The sequence below is a fragment of the Medicago sativa genome, chromosome 2 (genome assembly GCF_051527215.1).
Source record: "Medicago sativa cultivar Bolivia chromosome 2, Bolivia_mono, whole genome shotgun sequence".
NCBI classification, from domain to species: domain Eukaryota; kingdom Viridiplantae; phylum Streptophyta; class Magnoliopsida; order Fabales; family Fabaceae; genus Medicago; species Medicago sativa.
Genome location: NC_140750.1, coordinates 47,540,002 through 47,564,244, shown reverse-complemented (window position 1 = coordinate 47,564,244; position 24,243 = coordinate 47,540,002). Strand labels below are relative to the sequence as shown.

Genomic DNA, 24,243 nt, shown 5'->3' with positions numbered 1-24,243 from the left:
AAAATTTATAATAAACTTCCTTCGATAAAGTTTCCACCTTTTATTCCTAGCAAATACCTTTTTACACTGCACTTTAAAACAAAATTCGCACCATTGCCAACCAGTAAACTGGCATTAGCTTTCAGGCCACCGTATCCAAAATGGCTAAACTGTATTTCCTTACTGGGAATGAAACAATTGTTAATAAAGAAAGAGGAGGATAGAGTGACTGCATCGAAATTGAACCTTTACAATTTTAGAGGTCATCTTGGCTTAGATCTTGCTCATATTCGAATCACTTCTCCGATAGGAATAGGTAATGAAGTTAGCAATCAATTTCTAGGCAAAATAAAATTTTTTTAAAAGAAAAGTTATTTGTCACTTATCTTGTATCCTCCTTTTGCAGCTGTTTCCTTGGACTCCAAAGATGGAAACGATGATGATGACGTTCCAAAACCATCTAGGTCCAAGTCAGGGAAAGCATCGAAGAAAAAGTCATTGAAATCAGAGAAGAAATAGGTTACCCCTTCTCCTGAACCATCTCCTATGGATGTTGAGGAACTTTCTCTTGAAGATCATGTAAGTCTTATTGACCTATTTTCAACTATTTCTTTGTGTGATAATCTTATAGTCGATGTTTTTCCAGCCTGATTCTACTTCTGAGGCCGTCGAAGTCACTACCATTTCAGAAATGCCAAAAGCTAAGGAAGGCCGAAGGAAAAGGAAACATAAAGTCCAAGAGACCACCATTGAGACTACACACACTGAGGGATCTCCAATCAAATCGAGCCCAAAAAGGAGGAAGCACAAGCACAAACATTCAAATCCTAACAGTGCTCAATCTTGTGTAGGTGACAATGTTTCGAAGGTAAGTTATGAACCTGATGCCATTTTTAACATATTCTATTCTATGTTCTTTTGATAATCCCTTGTGACATTCATTTCGTTTGCAGGATATCGAACATGACATTGTTGATACTTCTCAACAAGGTCAGCTTCCCTCGACTGATAAAGATATCCCAACTCCAATTGTTGAGGAAGAAGAAGGGGAAGAGACTAGCTCTCCTGGTGTTGTTAATATTTCTCCTAATCCGCCATCGAAGACAAATAGTGAAGGTTTAAACCTTAGCAAACTGGCTGAAGAGGAAAGGTCAGTTCTTGAGAAGAACACCCTTGATCAGACTAACCCTTCATCGGAGAAGGTCGCGTCAATGAGTAATTTAGACTTGGCGGATGTTGCCATAAACCAAGAAGAATTCGACCGTCTTGAACAAGAGGACTCTCTTAATGCATTTGCTTTCTTGATGAAGAACAATGCACTCTTTTCGAAGAGTAGTGGTAAATCTTCGAACGTTTCTACTGACGCTTCGTCAGAGTCATCGAAAGAAAATCTCTTAGCGGAATTCCGAGACAAAGTCTTGAAAGTTAATCTTTTGGAAGATGAGGGCATCATTGGTGAAGTAAAAGACTTGCTGCATAGGCTTTGTGAGCTTCCTTCTGGTTCTAAGTTCCAACACCTTTCTCATTCACTAGAGCCTTTTCTTGATAACATCAATCAAACTTTTCAAGAAAAGAAGACTGATCAAGCCCAAATTGAAGAGCACACACAACGCTGTGATCAGCTTGTGGCGGATGTTTCCGCATTCAATGTTAAATTTGAAGCCTTTCGACAAGAAACTCCAGTTGTTCAACAAAAGGTGAAAGAGATTGATGCTACCATTGCAAAATACAAGGCAGAAATCCAAGCATTGGAAACTCAAAAGACTAACCTCTTGGACAAAGAAAAACTCACGAAACAAGAGGCTCAAGCTGCTCTTCAAAAGGCCAGGGAGTCACAACAATTTCAACAGCAAATACAAGCCCTTACTAAAAATTGTAGTGCTCTCGATGGAAAACTTTCGACTTTTAAAAGCCAACTCGATAAGCTCTTGTCCGAATTTATCCTTTAGTATCAATATTTATGTAATAATTTTATTTCGAAACACTTAGTTCCTTTTATCTTTGTTTGGTATTTTGTGATGGTATTTTTACCATTTTAAATGGCATAAGTACTTTTTATTTCTAAAAAACTTACTTGCCAATTTATTTACCATAAAATATTCTAAAAATACTATTTAGGAACATGTTTCAAGGACAAGTGATGATGAGAAACTAAAAAGTTTCTTTTGTTTAACCAAACAAGTTAACCTAGTCTAGGGAACCGTCAAACTATCTTGTCAATAATGACAATAAAGGAAAATAAAATAAAAAGTAAATAAATCAACTTTTCAACTTCCCTCTTTTTCCAAAGCAATGTACGGTTTCTAGCGCCACGTGTGTGCATCTGAATAGTTTTAGAAACCGTAAAAAAGTAACTTCTCCATCTTCTATTTTATTATAAATGTAAAAACTTCTCTTGAAAGTTCCATCATCTTCTTCCATTTCCATTTTCTTGAAAACTCCTTTCAACTTTTCTAAGTTTTCTCTTTTTAGAAATGGATTTTCTAAGTGATGATCTTCTCATCAACATAGCTAAGAGGGTTGCTGCTGATGATGCACCCTCCTTTTGCCATTTTAGGAAAACTAACAGACGACATCGTTTTATCTGCCAAACCCCTGAAGTTCTACAAGTTCTTCATGTTCGCTGTGTCAAGTTGCTTATTGATCTTGACCTTACTTGTGATACTTTAAGGTTCTCGGGGCGTTTATGGAATACTGGCCATCCTTTTTTCTGCATGATTCGATGTACCCAACAACTACTTCATCCATATCCCAAGCTACGTGTGGTACGGACTTTGCTTAACAATGCTTTGGTTACTGGTTCTAACAGCGTCAAGTACTTTGACGTATTGATTAGAGCCACAAACTATCCTTTTCTTGACACTCAGCAAATGTTTAAGGATTTTGAACAACTTTTGATGACCAGAAAGATATTCCAATACCGTCATGATATTCTCGGTTTTGGCACTCCTTATCGATTTCGCAGTGATGAGTCTCACCGGAAACTTCCTCTTGGAATGTTATGGCCATTTTATTGCTTTAACCGGCACAACTGCCTTGGAGATGGATGGATAGGAGATTATCAAGGATTTCTCCCTAATAGTGATGAAGGATATTGCTATGAAGGCTATTGTATCCGCTGCCGCCTCGATACAGAAATCAAGTGGATGATGGTTGCTTTTGGTTTCGATCGTTATGCCTAGAGTAGTTATGGCTTTAGTTATTTCAACCTAGCCTTTATTTTATTTGCACTTTTTTTTTTGGTAATGGTTGGTTAATCCATTTTGGGACTTATAATGTAACTTGCCCATTAGTTGGCACTATCTTTACCAATGCCATGTTTCGTTTTTCATTTCGAACTACTCTTGTGCAATTTTAATTTCTTGCAACATCGGCCTATATTTTTTCAAATATTTTCCGTTTATGCGCATGACTCTTTGATCATCATCTAATTCTTTGATTTCATATGCATTATTCAAAAAAACTTTTCGAATTTCCCATGGTCCTTCCCAACTAGGAGACCATTTCCCCAACACTCGACTTTTCTTGTCCATTGGCAGAATAATTTTCCATACCAAATCTCCTTGGGCAAAAAGTTTCGATTTAACTTTTTTATTATAAGCCTTAGCTATTATTTCCTTCTGCTTTGTGAGAAACTCTAGTGCCATTAATCTTTCTTCATCTAAGTCTACCAACTCATCCAAAATCATATCCCAATAACGATTCGTCGGAATTTCAAATTGCCTTTGGATTCTGGTTGATTGAAGTAAGATTTCGAGTGGCAAGACAGCGTCGTGACCAAATGTAAGCCTATAGGGTGTAGTATTAGTCGATTCTTTGGGAGAAGTTCGACATGCCCACAAAGCTTCACCAAGAAAGTCATGCCAATTCTGGGGTTTACCTTTGGCTTTCTTTTTAACTATCGAAATAATACTTTTATTTGCTGCTTCAACTTGACCATTTGCCTGGGCATAATATGGTGTTGAGGTTAATAATTTGAAACCTGTTGTTTCAGCAAATTTTACCATCTTTCGACCAGTAAACACAGATCCTTGATCTGTAGTGATAGTTTCAGGAATGCCAAACCTGTATATGATATGTTTTTGAATAAAACTTATCACTTCATCTTGTGTAACTTCCTTTAGTGGGATTGCCTCTATCCATTTGGTAAAATAATCTATCCCAACTAAAATATATTTGTGGCCTTTCGATGATTTAGGTTTTATTTCCCCAATCACAACTAAAGCCCAACCTCTAAATGGCCAAGGTTTGACTATCGAATGTAGTTCACTTGCTGGCACACATTGGATTCCAGCGTGCTCTTGGCATCCTTGGCATCCTTTGGCAAACTCTATGCAATCTTTTAGCATAGTTGGACAATATAAACCTTGTCGAAATTAGAGCCACTTCATTTTATGGCCTGCTTGATGCGTACCACATGTTCCACTGTGGGTATTGGAGATAGCTAAGTATGCCTCAGTTTCTCCAAGACATTTAAGAAAAACTCCTTCTGGAGTCTTTCTAAATAAATCATTTCCCACAATCATATAACTCAAGGCTTTGTATTTTATTTTCCGATAAGTTGTACTATTGGTTTTCGCCAATCATCATCAGATAAATTGTTAACAACCAAAATTTCGATTAAATTCATACCTTGTATTTGTCTATGAGATGCTTCTATGCCCCCAAGTTTTGGTGTTGACAATTTATTAGGGAAAGATTCTGTCGAACTGCGCTTATTCCTAATTTCGATGGGTTCTTGCTCTTGATCATGTGAAACCTTATATCCAGAAGCTGTTTGAGCAAGGTCATTTGCCTCTTGATTCTCCATTCTTGGAATATGTTGTATTTTAACATGAACAAAACGTTTGAGCAACACATTTGCTATGGTGAGGTATAAAATTAGACTTTCTTTGACACATTTGTATTCTTTGGTCAATTGTCTCAATACTAGTTCTGAATCCCCATTTATTTCGATATTTTTTGCCCCCAGTTCGAGTAAAATTTCTAAACCGGTAATTAAGGCTTCATATTCAGCCTCATTATTGGAGCAAAATTGACTTATTCGAAATTGGTACTTAGTTATAGTATTGTTTGGTGAAATAATCACCATTCCAATTCCGATTCCATTTTTATTACTAGAACCATCGAAATATAACTTCCACCACAAGTTCTCGATGCCCCCAGGCATCGGATCTTCCACTGAATGATCAGCAATAAAATCAGCCACAATTTGGCCTTTGACGGATTTCAAAGATTGATAAGTCAATGAATATTCCGTAAGTGCTAAAGCCCATTTTCCCACTCTACTATGCAGGATAGGTTTTGACAACATATGTTTAATTATATCGAAATGAGAATAAACACAAACATCAAAAGGCTTTATATAATGCTTAAATTTTGTACATGAGAAATACAAACAAAGACATAATTTTTCACTTGGATGATATCTTGTTTCAGCATCATTCAAAACCCTACTAAGATAATAAATGGCTCTTTCTATACCATTTTCATCCTCTTGTGATAACATACTACCCATAGTATTTTCAGAAGTTGCTATATACAATTTCATCTTTTTATCTTTTAAAAGAGGAGATAAAGTAGGAGGGTTCATCAAATAAGATTTGATGTCATCGAAAGCCTTCTGGTGCTCTGGTTCCCATTTAAACACATGCTCTTTCTTCAGACGAAGTAGTGATGTGAATGCTTGCGTTCTACCACTTAGATTCGATATGAACCTTCGAAGAAAGTTAATTTTTCCCAATAAAGATTGTAACTCTTTCTTGGTCGAAGGGGCTTTAGTCTCCATTATTGCTTTGGTTTTGTTTTGATTGATTTCAATCCCCTTTTTGTGAACAACAAAACCTAAAAAATCACCTGCACAAACACCAAATGCACATTTTAATGGATTCATTTTTAATCTATATTGCTGCATTCTTTAGAATGACTGGCGCAGGTGTTCCAAATGTCTATCCTCTGATGAAGATTTAACTATGATATCATCGATGTAGACATGCATAAAGTCTTCTATGAAGTCATGAAACATCGAATTCATTGCTCTTTGATATGTAGCACCAGCATTTTTTAGGCCGAATGGCATTACTATCTACTCATAACAGCCTCATGCCCCCGGGCATCGAAACGCTGTTTTAGGAATATCCTCTTCAGCAATAAAGATTTGGTTGTAGCCTGAATAACCATCAAGCATACTTAGATATTCAAATCCTGCTGCTGAATCTACTAGCATTTCTGCTACAGGCATAGGGTATTCATCTTTGGGAGTAGCGAGATTTAAATCTCTAAAGTCAATGCAGACTCTTATTGTCCCATTTTTCTTTTTAACAGGCACTACATTTGCTAGCCAATCTACATACCTGGCCGGTCTGATGAAACCGCATTTCAAGAGTCTTTCGATCTCTTCTTTAATCTTTGGCAAGATTTATGGCGCGAACCTCCTAGGAATCTGCTTCACAGGTTTTTTATCTAATCAAATTGGTAACTTCAGTTCTACCACTTTTCGATCTAAACCAGGCATTTCATTGTAATCCCATGCAAAACAATCTTTATATTCTTTCAAAAGTTTTACTATTCGAACCTTGAACTCTTCAGGAATCTTCGTGCTCACATTAGTTGGTCTTTTAAGTGAACCATCTCCCAAATCCACTTCTTCGAGAGGATCATGCGCCTTTATTTTGATGGTAGATCCCATAGGATCTTCTTCGAAACCCAAAGGTTCCTCATCATATATACAATCCAGTTTTTGATCATCAAGAAGATCATCAGTAATATCTTCTACTGGAGTTTCGATCATCTCACTTTTCGGTTTCTTTAGCCGTTTTGGCGTGAGTTTCGGCCACATAGTCCGTAATTTTGTCCCAAAAATTGGGCTTAACCATAAGTTACTTTTCAATGTCCCACCCAGTTGGTGAGATAGCATACTCCGTTGATTCAGGGGTGAGGTCATCAGTAACCTTCTTGTATGCTGAAGCTCTTATTCTGAGCAAGTTTTCCTCCCCTAGAGGAACTTCCTTAAGATCTACCATTATGTAATCATGATCGACGAGTTCTCTTTCCCATACAAAACCATCAGGATGTAGTTTCATAGTATACATTTCATCTTCAGAAATTACATATTTGGGACCTAGAGAAAGAACTGGAGAAATATTGGCAAGTTGTTTGTCGAAATTCTTCTTGGTGATGGTATTCACCTCAGCCAAAAAATAACTTTGGTCAGCCTCGACATTCTCTAACAAACCATCTTCTCTCCAAATGGCAATCCTTTGATGTAGAGTAGAAGGTACTGCCCCCACACCATGGATCCATTCCCTTCCTAACAACACATTGAAGTTAGCTTTAGATGGAACTACTCTAAATGTAGTTGTTCTTTTCACGCTCCCAACTATCAAATCGACTTCGACAGCCCCAAGGGAATTACCAGTTGTTCCTTCATAGTTAGTAAGAACTATGTTATGTGGTTTTAAATCAGAATCGACAAGACCAATTTTCTCTAAAAAGGATTGTGGTATCAAATTCACTGTAGCACCTCCATCCACCAGCACTTTATTCACTCCCACGCCATTTATTTTGGCTTGAATAAATAAAGGTTTGAGGTGATGCATCATCGAGATATCAGGTCTCTCGAACACTGCATGTTGATCTTCAACACAACCATTGTTCATAACATAGTAACACAATGGCTTGTGAATAGCCATTTCTTCAGTGAAATCGCTTGCCACTTCATTTACTTCAGAAGGTACATAATACTCAATTGGCAATACTGATACAACATTGCACACTATATCGAGACTTGGCTCAGATTCAGAAAAATTTGAAGTCATTTCTTCATCCTCTTTTGGGAGGTCTTCTTTCAAGATCGACAAAGGAGGGAATATCCTTTCAGTAGCTGGTCTTTTGACCATTTCGAAAACAGCTTCCTGTTTCTTTTCCTTTTTCTCAACATTAGTAACATCTTCCAAAACACTTGCCTTTTTCTGGCGTTGATACCTTCGCCATTGTGTTTTTGTCATAGGGTTCTTACCCTTATAATTATTGATGTAGGCATACTTGCTAGAATTCGATGTCTCTTGTTGATGAGATGTTGTGGCCACTCTTTTCACCCATTTTGTTGGTGGAGTAGAGTAACCAGATTTTTTTACCTCCAAAGAAGACCCAGGTATCTGTAGGAACCTTCGAAGAAGGATTGAAAGTCCTTCTGTGATTTTTACCTGGATTTTCTGAAGGATTCAATTTATAGGGGACTCCTCGTTTGTTGAAACCAAATGTTGGCCGGTTATCAACCCAACCCCCTTTTCGTTTAGTTTGAGGCTGAAATCCTTCAACAGATTTTGCAGCTTCTTTATCGAAAACTATGCTGCATCTTGGACAAAGCATGGCATGTGCATTGGAAATTTTCCACCTGTTGAGAATATCAATCAAATCTTCTTCAGCCTTAGGATATGCCAATTTCATTTTTTCAGCAAACTGGTCCTCAGTAACCATTGCATTTTCAGACTGATGGTCTTCAACCACCATCTCTTCAGTTCCAGTTTTTAGATTTTGATCTAGAAATGGGATCGAAGAAAGGGGCTCAGTGCTGAATTCTTCGAAAATATCTACCATGTTGATGGCAACCACATCAGCATACATTGAATCAGCCTTCTTTAGAGGATCTGTTTTGATTTGCATTGACGGTTTGGTTTTGTCTCCAAACTTCAGTCTCCCCTCATCGAGAGCTGTTTGCACAGAATCCCTGAAACGAGTACAACGAGATAAGTTATGGCCTAAAAATCCATGAAATTTGCAAAAACCTCGTTTCTTCCTTTGTTCTAAAGGAGGAAGTTTCATATTTTTTGGCATCAAAACTATACCATCTGCAACTAAGAGATCAAAAATTTCCTCACACTTAGAAACATCAAAAGTATATGTTTTGGACGGGTATTTATCATTTTTAGGCTCTTCGGGATTTTTTCCATTCGATGGCCTTAACAATTTGCAAGTATAAGGCGGTCCATCTTTGAGTTCTGCCAAGTTTATATCATTTTCTTCGACAATGTCTGATCCCCAATCGAATTCAGGGTCACTGTCTCCTGTATCTACATAGGCAATTTTTTCTTTCTTAGGAAATTTGTTCGACCGGGCTTTTTCAGCCTTGAGTCTTTCAACTTGTCGAACTCTGTCTGCTAATTGTGCCATATCCCTAAGATATTGGGTGTCTAACTTCTTTCGAACAGAATAATCAAGGCCACCAGCGGCCATTTCGACCAACTCATGTTCTGGTACTGAAGTGAAACACCTTGCCTTAAGAAGGCGGAATCTATTCAAATAATCATCAATGGATTCATGCGTTCTTCGTCGAACGCTAGCCAATTCCTTCAAACTAATTTTAGATTGGCACATGTAGAATTGTTCAAGGAAGGCTTTTTCCAATTGATTCCAACTAAAAATAGAATGAGGAGGTAATGTAGTGAACCAAGTGAAGGCATTTTTTGTCAAGGAACTTGGGAAATATTTCAATATTAAGTTCTCATTGTTTGCCATTTCACCTGCCTCCATAAGGTATCGAGCAATATGTTCGACTGTTGACTAATTGGTTTCCCCAGCAAACTTAGTAAATTTGGGAACCTTCCGATTTCTTGGCATGTCAGTTTCTAAAACATATTCAGATAGTGGTGATACAAAATTTGGCCTATGTAAGCCCATATTAAAGCCATTTTGGGCTAACAAAGCCTCGACAACATTCGCTATGTTTTTATGCCCTTCATAATTGTTTCGACGGGCTTGCATGACCACTTGGTCTGCATCTTGGTATCTATTTACCAATATTGGTGCCCTTTCGGGCTCTTCCATAATTTGTGCATGTATCCCTGGTGGCGGTATTTGGTTCTCAGGCACTTGGGCATTTTGACTAACTGCTGGGGGTTCTATTGACCCACCATTTAAATTTCGATTAAACGGTGTGCTTCGTGCAGCAGAGGCACCGAAAAAATCAGCAATTCGCTCCATTTGAGCAGACAACGCTTGATAACAATTGTTTGTATCTCGAATTAAGGGATTAATCACTGCACCCATTTGTTGCGTTACTAAATTGGCCATATCATGGTTGGCCTCATCCATTTGTTGCCTTAATGCCATCATAGATACGTTTGTTAAAGTTTGTTGGGGCGTTGCAATTGGAACACTTACCCCAGGAGTAAACATTTGAGGCATTGTCACATTTAAACTTTCGGAGAACGAGGATGGGTTTGTATGCAGGCCTTGCATTAAGGAAGTTGGCATTCCATACTGCATATTTCGACGACTTGTGCCCAGACTGAAAAATGCTGGGACGGCCTGTGTAGTTTGGCCAGGGATAGTTGATCCCGTCGAAATGGCCTGAGACACTTGAGCGGATGTCGTGACCGCTGGAATGGCCTGCGATGTTGGCATGGCCATTGTTGATTCGACGGTTTCTAATGCCGTCATTGTGGTACTATTTGGAATTGCTTGCGTACCACCAGATGATGAAGAAGGATTGGTTGTGGTTCCTGATGAACCAACGGCGTTCGATGCCGCTGTACTTGGACTGGGAGGAGGACGTACCATTTCAGGAAGTTGTTTCCTACTCCTTAAGAGCATACACAACACAAACCAACAATATGAATTCTATAGATTTCGTTATGAAATTATTTACAAAGGCACAAAACGGTCCCACTGGGCGTGCCAATTTGTTTACGCTGATTTTTTGTAAACAAACGCTGGTTTAAACAGAGTTACTTGCAAGATCAACCAGTAAATCTTAAGAGCATATTTGTGCTTTTGTTATTTCTGGGAAACCGTAATGTTCTTGAATGTTAAATAAAACAAAGAAAATAAAAGCAATCGAAACCAACCCAGTTGACTTCAATCGAAACTTGTTAAATAAAAACAAAGAAATTGTTCAAAATGAACAAGTAAAATGCAAAGACATTTAAGAAAAAGAACTTAAATTGCATTGATTGAAAGTAAATTGGTACACAGATTCATACATTGCAACTTGTGACTCATTTCTCGCTTCCATACGGATAATTTGAGTGTAAGTTTTGTATGATTGAATTGCGACCCTTTTTTCCTATGAAAAACTACTATTTATACAAATAGAAATAACTACCTACATTCGAATTCAAACCTATAACCACATAAAAACTAACAAGTCTTAACTGCCTAATTTGAATTTCGAATGCGCCGCTTGAAGATATCTGTTGCTTGTCTTTATCTGAAATAACTGTCCCTCAATGGTTTTTATCCGTCGAACTGAAGCACGTGCTCCCAGAAGCCCAACTTCGATAAAATCCTAAGAACAATTCTTCGTTTCTTCGATGATAAGGTCAACCTTCCTTTGACTGCATTTAACACCACATTAAATGATAGCCTTAAAAATATAGGCTAACAGGTATGCCAACATCACTAATGGCAAATGTACATAATAGTGTTTCCGTTTTAGCAGACCAAGCAAATTTGTTCACAATGCACAACGTACATAGTCCCTCAAGTTCTAGCATTTTTGGTCGGAATACTCTACCACCATTGACAATAGATTCAATGTATTTGTTAAGACAACAAATGGATGAGAGTAACCACAAAATGGTTAATTTGTTAACGCAACAAATTGGTATTGTATTTAATCCTTTGATAAGGGAAACAAACAGGAGTTACCAAGCTTTAACCACACAAATGGGGAGAATAGAAGATTTCTTTGCACCTCCACAACCGGTTTACCAACCAGTTTCTTTGCACCCCCACGACCGGTTTACCAACCGGTTACACAAATACAACATCGACAATGAGGTTAGTTGAACCGATGGTTCAGAGGCAACAACTTGTGCCTCAACCCCAGTCGGTCGAACCAATGATACAGGGTCAACCTGAAATGATCTTGATAGATCGAAATGATAATGCCGATGAAGTTGTTCGGAATGTCCAACAACAAAACATAGGAGTACATAACAATATAGCCAATTTGGTCGAAAGTATAATAGCTCAAAATGGTTTAAATATTGGCCTGCATATGCCAAACTTTGTTTCTCCTTTGTCGGAATTGGTGTTACAATCTGAACTTCCAAGGGGTTATAAAATTCCTAAGTTCGCCAAATTTGCAGGGGATACCAGTGATTCCATTGTCGAACATAGCGCAAGATATTTGACGGAGGCAGGAGACCTAGCAAATGATGAGAATTTGAGGTTGAAGTTCTTCCCCAATTCTCTAACAAAGAATGCCTTCACATGGTTTACTACTCTTGCACCGCATTCGATCCAACATTGGACTGAATTGGAAAGGTTATTCCATGAACAATTCTACATGGGCCAATCTAAGATCAGTCTAAAAGAATTGGCGAGCGTTAAGAGAAGTTCCACTGAATCCATTGAAGATTACCTCAATAGATTCAGATTTTTAAAGGCAAGATGTTTCACTCAAGTGCTTGAACATGAGTTAGTCGAAATGGCCGCTGGTGGCCTAGATTATTCCATTCGAAAGAAATTAGACACTCAACACTTGAGAGACATGGCTCAATTGGCCGATAGAGTTCGACATGTCGAAAGACTAAAGGTTGAAAAAGCCAGAACTCATAAACATTTCAGGAAAGAAAAGGTTGCTTTTGTCACATCAGAAGAAAGCAACCAAGAATTCGACATAGCTTTTGGCGATGTTGAAATAAAGGAGGTTGATATTGCTGAGTTGAAATCAGGGCCCCCTTATACGTGTAAATCGTTAAGGCCCTCCGATGGGAATAATCCTGTCGAAACAAGTAATGAAAGATATGTCCCCAAGACATATACATTCGACGTAACCAAACGCAACAAAATTTATGATCTCTTAGTTGCTGATGGTCAAGTGGTAGCACCTAAGGATGTAAAAAGTCCATCACTAGAACAATGTCAGAAAAGAGGTTTTTGTAAATATCATAACTTCTTGGGACATAACACCTCTCGATGTTCCCTTTTTAGGGATTTGGTTCAGAAGTTTGGAAACAAACCAAAGCCTCAAATGCAAGTAGACTCTGATCCTTTGAAGGATGCAAGCATGATGTACACTGACATTGCAGGTTACAATGTGGTTGAAGCAATCATTCACGATGTGAAAGACTTGTCTGTCGAAGCAGAAGTAGAAGCAGAAATTGAGGTTGCATAATGTCAAATGGTGGGCATCACTAAAGATGCAGAACTCATCGAGGAGACTTCTCTAGAGCCTTAGCTCGATGAGAAGTTAAAGACAGTGTATCCTACAGCTGAAGAAGAATTGGTTGATATCCTCAATTGATGCAAGCTGAAGAATTTCTGAGGTAATACTCTGCCTTAGATGTAGTGTTGTGCTTGACATAGAGGCAACTAAAGGCCTCGAAGGTTCTATTGTAAAACCTAAGAAAAGGGGGAAATGGTCTGCTGATCATAGACCTAAGTTTTCCTTTACAAAGAGTTATATTCCTTTCATCAATAACTCTTCGACCACCAATAATGTCAATCAAAGTATTCAAGGAAAAACTTTGGTCTCTTATTCACCAAACCAAAAATGGGTTCAGTCGACCCACAAGAATGTGCAACATGGGAAGAATACGGTGAAAAGAAACACCAGTGTTGTGGATAACAACAAAAATGGTACTGCCTTTGAGTCGAGGAAGTTTTCTTATAGCAACAACGACAAGGGAGACAATCCCATGACAAGAACAAAATGGGGAAAATACCAGAAGCCTAAGAGGGGTACCGCTACAAACCCTGAAAACCAGGCTCTCAACATAGAGCTTAGTTTAGAAAATTTGAATTCCTTAACCTTAGGGAATGATGAAGATGATCATCATATCTAAGTAGGATGCTTAGAATTGGATCACGGTTGTTCAGCCGGAATGTGAGATCAAGAAGGCCTTAGTAGCTGGTACCTAGTAAAAGATGGTTAGGAGACCATTAGTGAAGATACTATCGAAACACCTAAGTTTAGGCTTAAGGAAATTTTGGTCAATTGGCCATGAAGTTGATTGTATCTTTAATAAGGAATTAATGTGATTCCTTAGTTAAAATCAAATGGTAAAATTTGGCATTTAACTGCCTTAAATATTCAAAAGTTTGGGTAAGAAACCATAAGCAGTGGGTGAAACCAAAATAGATATAATTCTTGTTTAGAACCCGTATCACAAACTTATCAATATCAAATTTTGGGGGCAAACAATTATGTTTATGGAAGTTTCATTTACAAATTTTGGTCTATTTGCAAATGCGTAGCTTTGTTACGAATAATTTTTAGCTCAAATAGTTGAAGATCTTTACCATTTCTTATCAAGAGAATATATTTCTTTGATCAATATGTCAAAATAAAGGCATGTATTGAGAATATAAGCCTATTTGTGTGAAATCAAATAGCACAAACATAGAACTTCGACAAAGAAATAAACATTCAGCTTTGAGATTAACAAAGAAATATGAAACATTGTTGAACTATTATAGAGAAATTGGATATTGTTATGTCTCAAACACAACGCATAACAACACCAATTGAAATCAAAGGTTACAAATGAAAACCTAGAAAGCTAGATAACCTAACTATCGACTCAGATGCGAAGGTTAGTTTTCAGCTTCTCATAGAGGGATTCGCAAATCTCCAATTTCAAATCCACAAACTCTTTTTCCAAGACCAAGGAGTCTATAAGTTTCCCAAGCGTAACAACCCTAGCATGATGTTCAATAGCTTCAGAAGCTTTTGATCGGATTATACCATTATTTTCATGGAGATGAAGGTTGAAGGTCAAAGCTTCAAGTTTGATGGTAACATACTCGTCAAAGTGATGTTGGAGGAGCCCCCTTCGCTCTTTGATTTCTTCAGTAAGATGCTGCTTATCAAAGAGTAGTTGAGAAATTTGTTCCAACAAAGGAGCAAATTCCACTAAAAAAGCAAGAAGTGAAGAATTGGCAGCAGAATTTGGAGAGTTGAGGAGGGTTTTAACTAGGATAATCAAAGATGAAGAACGTTGAATGTCTTCTTGTAATACTTGGAAAAGATCAACATCCAGAATCTTATCCTTGAGTTGTTTGAGAAGATTTTCCTGAGCACTATGAAAGTAGTCAGGGTTAAATGCCTTAGGGTAACCCAAGGAAGGAAGAGAAGTGGGGGTTTGGCTCATTGTGATAATCTTTAGTGCAGTGAGAGGATCCTCAGTTTTCAATTGAGAATACGTTTTTTCACTCAAGAGACCACAATATTTTGAGGTAGAGTCCATGTTTGAGAATAAAACATGAAGTCTGGGAAGTTTAAGAAGCAGTTTTCGCATAGAGGGGTTTATCAAGGGAAGTTACATGTTTATAGAGAATGAAAGAGTATAATGGAATATTTCTTTTTTGTAACCTTTGAAGTAGCGACACACATCCACAACAAAAAGAGTGGGGAAGTGGAAAAGCCAAAAATCTTCAACAACTTCTAGTTGGTTTCCTCAAAATCCGAGAAAAGGCCAACTGGCACATAACACCGCGCGTTGATCAAGGATAAATTGGGAAAATCAATGAAGTGGTTGTGATTATGGAAGATTGATAGAAATCTTTACTAGTGGAAAACTTGTAAAGAGATCCCTAGCTAAAGGTTTTTGACAGAAACAAAATTGGTGACGGAAAGTTACCACAAAAGTTTTCGATTTGAACGGTGTTGAACCAATGAAGGAACTACAGGGAAGATAAATGGCATTTTCTTTTCAGATTCAAAAGCCATCTAATGGGAAAAATTACAAGATGGGTGTCGAAATCAGCTTCCAACCTATTTCTAGTTCGACATACCAAAAAGGATTTGTGGCCTCGAACGAAAATCAAAATGTCCAAGAGAAACGAAAGTGGGTTAAAAACCATAAAAGCTCAGCATCGAAACGACATAAAAGACAGATGTCGATCATGAAATAGTCATTGTCGGAACCTGGAGGTGGTGAAAAGACATTCGGTTTTCGCCCAGAACCTTTGCAAGTTTTGAAGAAGCGACACGTAAGTCAATTGTCCAATTCACGGGGAAGAGGCCTCAACGAGTAACAACCTGGAATGCACATAAGGGCCTTTCTGTAATTAAAGAGCTGCTTGCTCTCAAAGAGATCTTCAAAGACTAGGAAGACATCTGCTGGAGAAAACCCGCTGCTGGCCAAAGAGTTGAGAAGCATCAAAAAGTACTTTGCTTTGACAGAGCCATTTGCTTTTGTGCTTAGGAGAATTAGTTGAATTTCTCCAAGGTTGAAATATCTCTCATGAAGAAGATGAGCCACTCGAGCTACACAAAAGGATGGATGCCCGCTATCAGTGATTCGTTGGATAAGAATTCGCTTCCCGATGCAAGGCTTAGGATCTGTAAGGAATGATATACAATTTCTTGGCAAAGCTCGAAGAACTTCAGGAGTCTTAGTAAGTCTCCATGGGCGAGACGATGTTGCTCTGAAACGAAGGAAGCGCCCAACAATAGAAGCTGCTACTTTCTTAAAAATCTTGAGCAGATCATCATCTGAAATACGTTCCATTCTGCGTGCTCTGGTTCTTTCTTTTGTGAGCAAAAAAGCCTGCAAAGGAATGAAAGAGAGTTGGTGAATAAAATGAACAAGGAGTGGCAAAGGATTTATAGACATCACATGAAGGCTCTTCATGTCATGTTTTAAAGTTACCACGTGTCTCGGGAAAAGGCGAATACTTAGAAGCACTGGAAATCGAAAGGCTCGAGGCAGAAGGTGGCACATTAATGACACAAGAAATACAAAGGGTCAAAAAATGGAAGACCTTGCAAGAACTTGATCAGTTGTCTGAAGAAAAAACATATTTTACAAATTTTCAAAAGGGAAAAATGGATTTTTCAAGGGGACATGAAAAGACTATGTCTAAAACGCAATGATGGCTATGACGTCATAAGTATGGAAGGAGAAATGTTTATAAAAAATGCCAATGTTCTCCTCACTGATGAGAATTATGTCGTCGAAAATGGCATTTTTGGGGGCATTTGTTAGCCTATAAATTTGACAGGCTCATTTAATATGGTCAACATTTGTTGGACCTTTAACCTTGCAGGAATCAAAGAGCTTTCACATATAAGGTGAAGAGCTTCGACAAAGCATCAAGCCTAGAGCGTATGGTCAGAATCTCAACAAAGCAAGGCTGAAAGGGTGTTTCGCGTCGAAGACAAGCAAAAGGGCGGGAAACCACGATTTCAAGCAAGGAGACTGTTTCCTTTTAGTGGAAAACGTGGGACAAGTAGTTGTCCAAGATGGAGGAAGTGCTGATCATGGGCTTAGTGGTTCGCCATCTAGTTTTTTTAGTACAAATAGTAGTTTCCAAACCGGAAAGTAGGTTGCCAATCATATACAGAATTCTACAACACTCAAACTACCGGCGTCTGGGGAAACAAGTTATACAGAATGTATGTAAACTGATTTATAGACCACCCCTTTTATTTTAATGCAATGCATTTTACCTTTTCCTTGAGTTTACGTGCGTAAACTTACTTTTATCTTGCTTTATTTTAAGCTTTTTACTTGCAAACTCAAACCTGTCGAGAGACAGTGCCTTTTAATTCAAACCCGTCTTGCTCTCTAAGCAACCTGAGTGCATTTCGTGGGCTTTTTTCAAAACCTTTTCCTATAAAAAAAACCTTTGCACAACGGTCTTGAGATTTCTAGTTTGATCTCGCTTGTAATAATCAGAACTAGCCCCTGTTTGCCAAAATCACAGGCAAACACCCATTTTTGAGAAAATCCAAATTTTTTTGTTCGTGCATTCGACCACATAGTTCACATGTGCTAGAGAACAAAGGAGGCAATTCTAGGTTATGAGCAGGGCCGGGCCTAATGCTTTGTTTGGATGAGAAAATAAAGTGAAAGGAAAGAAAGAGAAAAAAGATTGTTAAAGGAAAGAAAATAAGCCAAAAGTGAGTAGACAGTGAGATGATTTGATGGATGTTTGGTAAGAGTGAAAGTGATAGAAAGTGGATGGAAAAAATGAGTTATATTTTTGTAAATGACATTTATAACCTTATAAAAAATAGTATATACACATTATATGATATTAACTTAATATAACTGATTATTTTAATATGGCATATGTACAAAAAATGTATACATATAAATATAAATTATTTACCACCTAATGTTTTTTCGGTACGGACATTTTTTGAGTGTTATGTCCTTCGACGGTGGGAAAACAATCTGTAAAACGGGCTATTGCTTCGATGTTCAAGTTAGTATGTGATTGCAAAGAAGAAAGTATGAAAAAATGTGTAAAATGTGATCCTACTTGGGCGTGACCGTGAGCCAAATCTATATAGTTCAGCTCACTGTAACTGTTAGAGTAAGCTCTAATAGTCAATATGTTTTGATTGGATTTAGCTTTGTATCATGACTTTGACATATATGTATGAATATATAATAAGGCGTTTCTTTATTGCTTTTGTTTTGTTTCAAAATAATAAAGTTCCTAGAATAATTAGTCTGTACAATGGAGCATTAAGTGTGGCTTAATCGTGAGACCCATTAAAGGAAAAGACATTATTCTTAAAGAATTAGTAGTCAAGCTTTATTATGAAATGGGATAACATTAAAGCATATAGATTATTTTATGGGTAGATTGATGATCACATCTCACGGATCATAGATAAAGAGTTATCAAGTCTTCATAAGTATAAATATTATGAGTAATATTTATATTGGATTGACCTGCCATGAGAATACTACATAGTAAAATTTATGAAAAGTGTCATTAGATATTCTTATCGTGCTAGTGGTGTATTTCACCCTTTGACCTGAAACCACTATGTACCCTAGATGTAGCAGTCGAGTGCTTTATCAACATTCAAACATTGTCTGTAATAGGATGACTATAAAGTCAGTTGATGGGTACTTCATGAATCAAGTTGAGGGACATGAGTGACCAAGATGAAATTGGCCCCTCCTACATAACAGGAGAAATGTCTACAGGCCCAATATTGAACTAGACAAGGGTGACATGCTACATCTTGTGTTCAATATAGACATGAATTCTCGAGCCCAGTTTCTCTGATTTTACGTCGTTTTAGATCTTCATCTTCAAATAACTTGCCTCAGAACTTAGGAACATAATTCCTCCCACTGTAAAGTCTCCTGAGGCTTCTTGAATCTTCATTCTTGGTCTTTCCAAAGTCTTCACAAAACTTCGATTGTTCTTGAAATGCCAATTTGCATGATTTCTTCATGAATTACTTCAAAAACCCCCTCAAATTGCTATGTTTCGGGAAAACTATAATTACAGACTCAAATATAGAAAACATTACAAAAGTCCCAAAATCATAGGCAATCTCTCTAATACTCCTCTAGACATAGCAACAAAACCCGCCCCCATCCAGACTCGGCCGCCCCCGCCCCAAATTTAACAGGGAAAACATATTTAACTGGGTGCGGGGAAAATTTGGGTCTTTAGTACAGGGGCGGGGCCGGGGGCAGGGGATGCTTATACCCACCCCGCACCTAGGGATAATTCAATAATGAATGAATATGCATTTTTTAAATATTTTATAAAAAATAGTGTTTTCGCGAGTGGGGGTGGGGGCAGGGCAGGGAGACCCGTCCCAATTGGGGGCGGGGTTGGGTGTTCAATTTTTACCCCCAATATGGTTTGGGGATGGGTACAGGTGCATGGAAGCTAGGACAGGGACGGGGATACTTAAACCCGCCCCTGACCCGCCCCGTTGCCCTGCATATATTCCTCTTTTTTGCTCCTAAAACCTAATGAAAATGACTGAAAAACATGTTAAGAATAACGTAAGATGACCTGTTATCAGTGCACACCTGATAACAAACATGATATCATATATATCATAATTAAATGACAAAACTAACCTTGTAATTTATTATATATTTTAACCCTTTTAAATTAAATAGAATTATGTTATTATTAGATATACAAAGTTATTGAAGAAGTTTTTTTTTTACGTTAAAAAAAATTATTTCAAAAAACAAAAATTTAGAAAAAATTATTAACCTTCGTCTTCCTTGTTTTTTGTTCGACAGATAGAAGGACGGCAGAATTGATACAGGTTATAACAAATTCTTGTATCAGAACCATTTCCACCCTCTCTATTGTTACCGTTCTTCCTTTGATTGTATAATTGTTCTTCTAACTAAAATGTTAGCAATGAAATTGGTTCTGAAAACTAATAAATTACAAATTGTAACAGTAGATTAAAATCTGGTAGTTTTCTTCTTTAGTTCTCCTATTCAACACCCCCAATTCATAAACGTATAGTGTAGGAGAAACGAAATCACGAACCAGGGATGTGAACAGCTACGACGGAGTTTTGCACCATGGTTGAAAGAACGACAGGAGCGAAGGAAGTGGTTTCAACATGAATTGATTGCATGATGGAATTGGGGTCATATCCAAAACAGATAGAAGGAATGGCATTGAAAAGTTATGGAGGATGTAACGCCCTACTCCTATTAAAGCGATAAAACACGCGAATAATGCATTTATTCAAGAAATAGACATTATGTTCTCCAAAAGATCTCAAAACATGCATAATAAAAATTTCTCCAAAAGCTTCGCAGCGGATAAATAGCATACATCACCAAGTAACCATAGTATAAATACCAGATACAACATCAAATAAACTCTAAATATCCACACATGGATAAAGTCACAACAGCATGAGTTATTCTAAAATAACGTACAGACCGACAATCTACATCAGAGCCTATACTAAGACCCTAAACAGATAAACAGAGGTAGCTCCCGCTATCCTCAAGCAACTCACCAAGCAAGCTAAAAGATCAATCTTTCACGCCATCTACCCATTTATATAAATAGGTAGGCGGTTCACCACGAACCACTAGGGATTAGCTTCACATCATCATAATCAAACATAAACAAGCATAAACATTCAAGGATTCATGCATAACACATATACATACTCAACATCCCTAGAATACTATCATAACATATATTACCCCAGCTCAACATTAGTCATGTTATCATACTTCTATCATAACACATTAAGCATATTCATACCTTAGATCATTATCAAGATTCATCACTTAACAACAACAATCAATATAAGAATTACTCGCCTTATTCCTCATTTAGCATAATTAATCTCAACGAATACAATTCAACATTTCAAAGTTATAAACAAGGAAATTATCGTCACCAAAAGATCATCCAATCACATACATATAATTCACACTTCATCATTTCACCAAAACAACATCATCATTTAAAATCACTAAGTGTACAAGTATAACAAACATCATCAAGTACACAATTCACCAAGCTCACCAATGCATATAAACAATTAGGACTCATGCAAAGACATAATATACGCCTCGACACGACTCCTATATGGACATAGTACCATCACCAACAACAACAGGTTGTCACCTCATGATGCAACAAAAACATCATAACCATTGAATACAAAGTATTCAAATCACACCACTGGATATAAATATCCTAAACCATTGAATACAAAGTATCCAAATCACTCCACTGGATGTAAACATCCTAAGACTCATGATGCATGAACATATGACACACCATACATATATTCAACAACACATTCACCAAGATCATCATCACCATTTAACATATATGTTTTCACCAACAATATTACCATCATTTAACATATATGCATTCACCAACAATATCACCATCATTTAACATATATGCATTCACCAACATCAACTACATCACTACAAATCAACAACTTCATATAATTTTTCACAATCCAAGTAAAAGAGAAAATAAATCATTCTATGATAAACATCGTGTTCAACACCTATCAATCATTCACACATCTTCATATAATCATATCAAGCTATTCACAAAAGATTTGCAAGGTATTCGGTTTTAAAGATCATTTTCGACAAAGTTTGTCTATCGTTTTAAAACTTAAAAACAATTGAGACAATTGAATCAAAACTAAGTGAACAAACTCTAGTTCCTCGACTATGTATAAACTTAGATCACATATAAGTGTAGTTGAGTATACATGTGCGCTTCACCGGCTAAATACGATAAAGTCATAAAATTCATAAAGTTCGTCTCACTTCAAGTTTCTTATCATTTAAGAAATCCAAATTAAACCATTCATAAACATCACTACTTCATGATTACATACTCATTTATTCACTCTAAATACTTCCTTAAGCTTAATATAAATTTTGAAGATGTTTCATGGTTTAGTGAAAAAGTTATGACAAAGTTTCATGAAAAATGTCGCATGACCTATGTGTAGTAATTTGATCATAAATCAAGTTCTATAAAACATTTTAAAGTGAAACCAAAGCCATTGGAAAGATGACATCCATATATAAAACATTCACGTTTGCAACTAAGGCTGAATCGACTCACATCCTATTGAATCGATTCAAACAAAGTCAGAGAAAAAATGAGACGATTTAAAATTGTCTGAATCGATTCAAAATTGTCTGAATCGATTCAAATCTGCCCAGATGCAGATTGATACGATTCAAACTTTCCTGAATCGACTCAATGGCATGGAGGCCACATTTTTGGCCTTGGTTTTATCCCCAAATCATCTCAAAAATCCCTATTTTGATCCCCAACATACCCAAAATGATAAAAATCATTTTCCAAAGTTCGAATACATCATTTAGACTCTTTTTGCAACAATACCAAACAACTTATATATCAATTCACTTAATTCTCAAGGTTCCAACAACAACAACTTACACACAACAACACATATCTCACTCTCAATTCATGAAATGACATTATCAACAACACTTAACAACAAACACACTTCACAATCATGAATTCAACCACAATTCAACAACACAATATCACAATTCATCAATTTGAGCAAAATTCATAAAGTAACCATTTCTATATAACTTGACCATGCAAATTCAACATCAACAACTTAATTATCATCTAATTCACATACTCAAACATATCACTAAAATAAGAGCACGGATTTCATCAATTAAATTCGCAATAATCACTTCTTCACAAATAAACACTTTTGAATATAAGTAGAAAAGAGATTATAACTTAGAGATTATGATAGAACACTATCCCCCTTACCTCAATTGAGCACAAACTAAGCTTAGGCTTCACTTTAACTCCACCATATTGAATCTTTACTCTCTTCTTCCTCTCCAAGCTCTTCTCTTCTCAAAACCTTTTTTCTCTCCTCTAGCTCTTTCTCTCTCTACCTCTCTCTAAAGTTTGTAAAGTGTGAAATTAACCTAATTTAAAGACTAGAGTTTATATAGGCCACAATGACCAAAATACCCCTGAGTCCAAAATGATTAAAATACCCTTCCAACACCAAATCCCACCAAAATACACACAGAGGCAAATAATCATAAACAAGCACATAAAAACTCACATAATAAATAATAAAATAAATCTAGCGAAAATCGGGCTGTTAGAAAGGAAGAGGTAGAGGTCGATGGATGGGGAGAAGAGAGAACATGAATGATGAATTGAGAGAGGGAAAAATAAGGATTCTTGTTTTAATCATGATAGGATAATTCTAACCCACCAAAAGCTAAGGATAAAAAAACATAAGTTTAAATTATCCTTTCTTATTGGTGCACCAAACATCATATTGAATAAGGATGGGATAGTATTATCATATCCTGTCTTCTTATCATGTGCATCAAATGGACCCTTAAGATTTTAAGTTTGTGTTTGATTTGTGATTAATGATTTAATCAAGATCTGTTTCAATGGGATTTGTTCCGTTAAGAGGATTAAAATTTTGAAAACCCCCCTCTTGAGATCCCTACAGTAACTGCTTCTATGAAACCCTACATCGACGGCAGGAGTTAGTTAGAGACGGGTATGACGTCCAAGATTGTTCCATGGTGGTGCTTTTGTTTGGTAGGCGCACATGTGACCTTCCCTCAACATCATTAAGGCAGTGTTGTGTTGAATTTTGTCCATTATATAGGTCGAAATTTGATCCAGAACAAATACCGTTAGAAAAAACTTGCAATCTAATTAAATGTTTATCGATGCTACTATAAAACAATCGGAGGATGTGTTATCATATTTTGAAAAATATCGACAGGAAGGTTTGAGAACTCTAAGAGCAGCAGTATGGTGTGCATGTGTAGTTTGTAACGATCCAATTTTTAGGATACTATTTATTTAATTGCTTTATTATTTATTTAATTGTTTGATGTGTTTTAATTGTTAGGCTAATTGGATTTTAGAGAAATTAAGAGTATTTTGGTAATTTGGGGAATGAAGGGCATTTAGGTAAATTATAGGTGAATGTTATTTTATGAGGTTAGTGGTAACATTGTAGAATTACTAGAGTTGAGGTAAATGGTA

General features: G+C 36.9%; 2 protein-coding genes and 1 pseudogene across 2 annotated transcripts; 1 reads left to right on the top strand and 2 right to left on the bottom strand.

Moving 5' to 3' along the window:
- Positions 1-4,525: 4,525 nt before the first annotated feature.
- LOC146946993 (uncharacterized) lies at positions 4,526-5,293 on the bottom strand. Its single transcript, XM_085748351.1, has one exon. The coding sequence runs from the start codon at positions 5,291-5,293 to the stop codon at positions 4,526-4,528; it is 768 nt and encodes a 255-aa protein (XP_085604477.1).
- Positions 5,294-6,857: 1,564 nt separating this feature from the next.
- On the bottom strand, positions 6,858-7,985 carry LOC146946992 (uncharacterized). Its single transcript, XM_085748350.1, has one exon. It carries the CDS (start codon positions 7,983-7,985, stop codon positions 6,858-6,860), a length of 1,128 nt encoding a protein of 375 aa, XP_085604476.1.
- A 3,550-nt stretch (positions 7,986-11,535) lies between these two features.
- On the top strand, positions 11,536-13,772 carry LOC146946991 (uncharacterized; annotated as a pseudogene).
- The last annotated feature ends 10,471 nt before the right edge of the window (positions 13,773-24,243 follow it).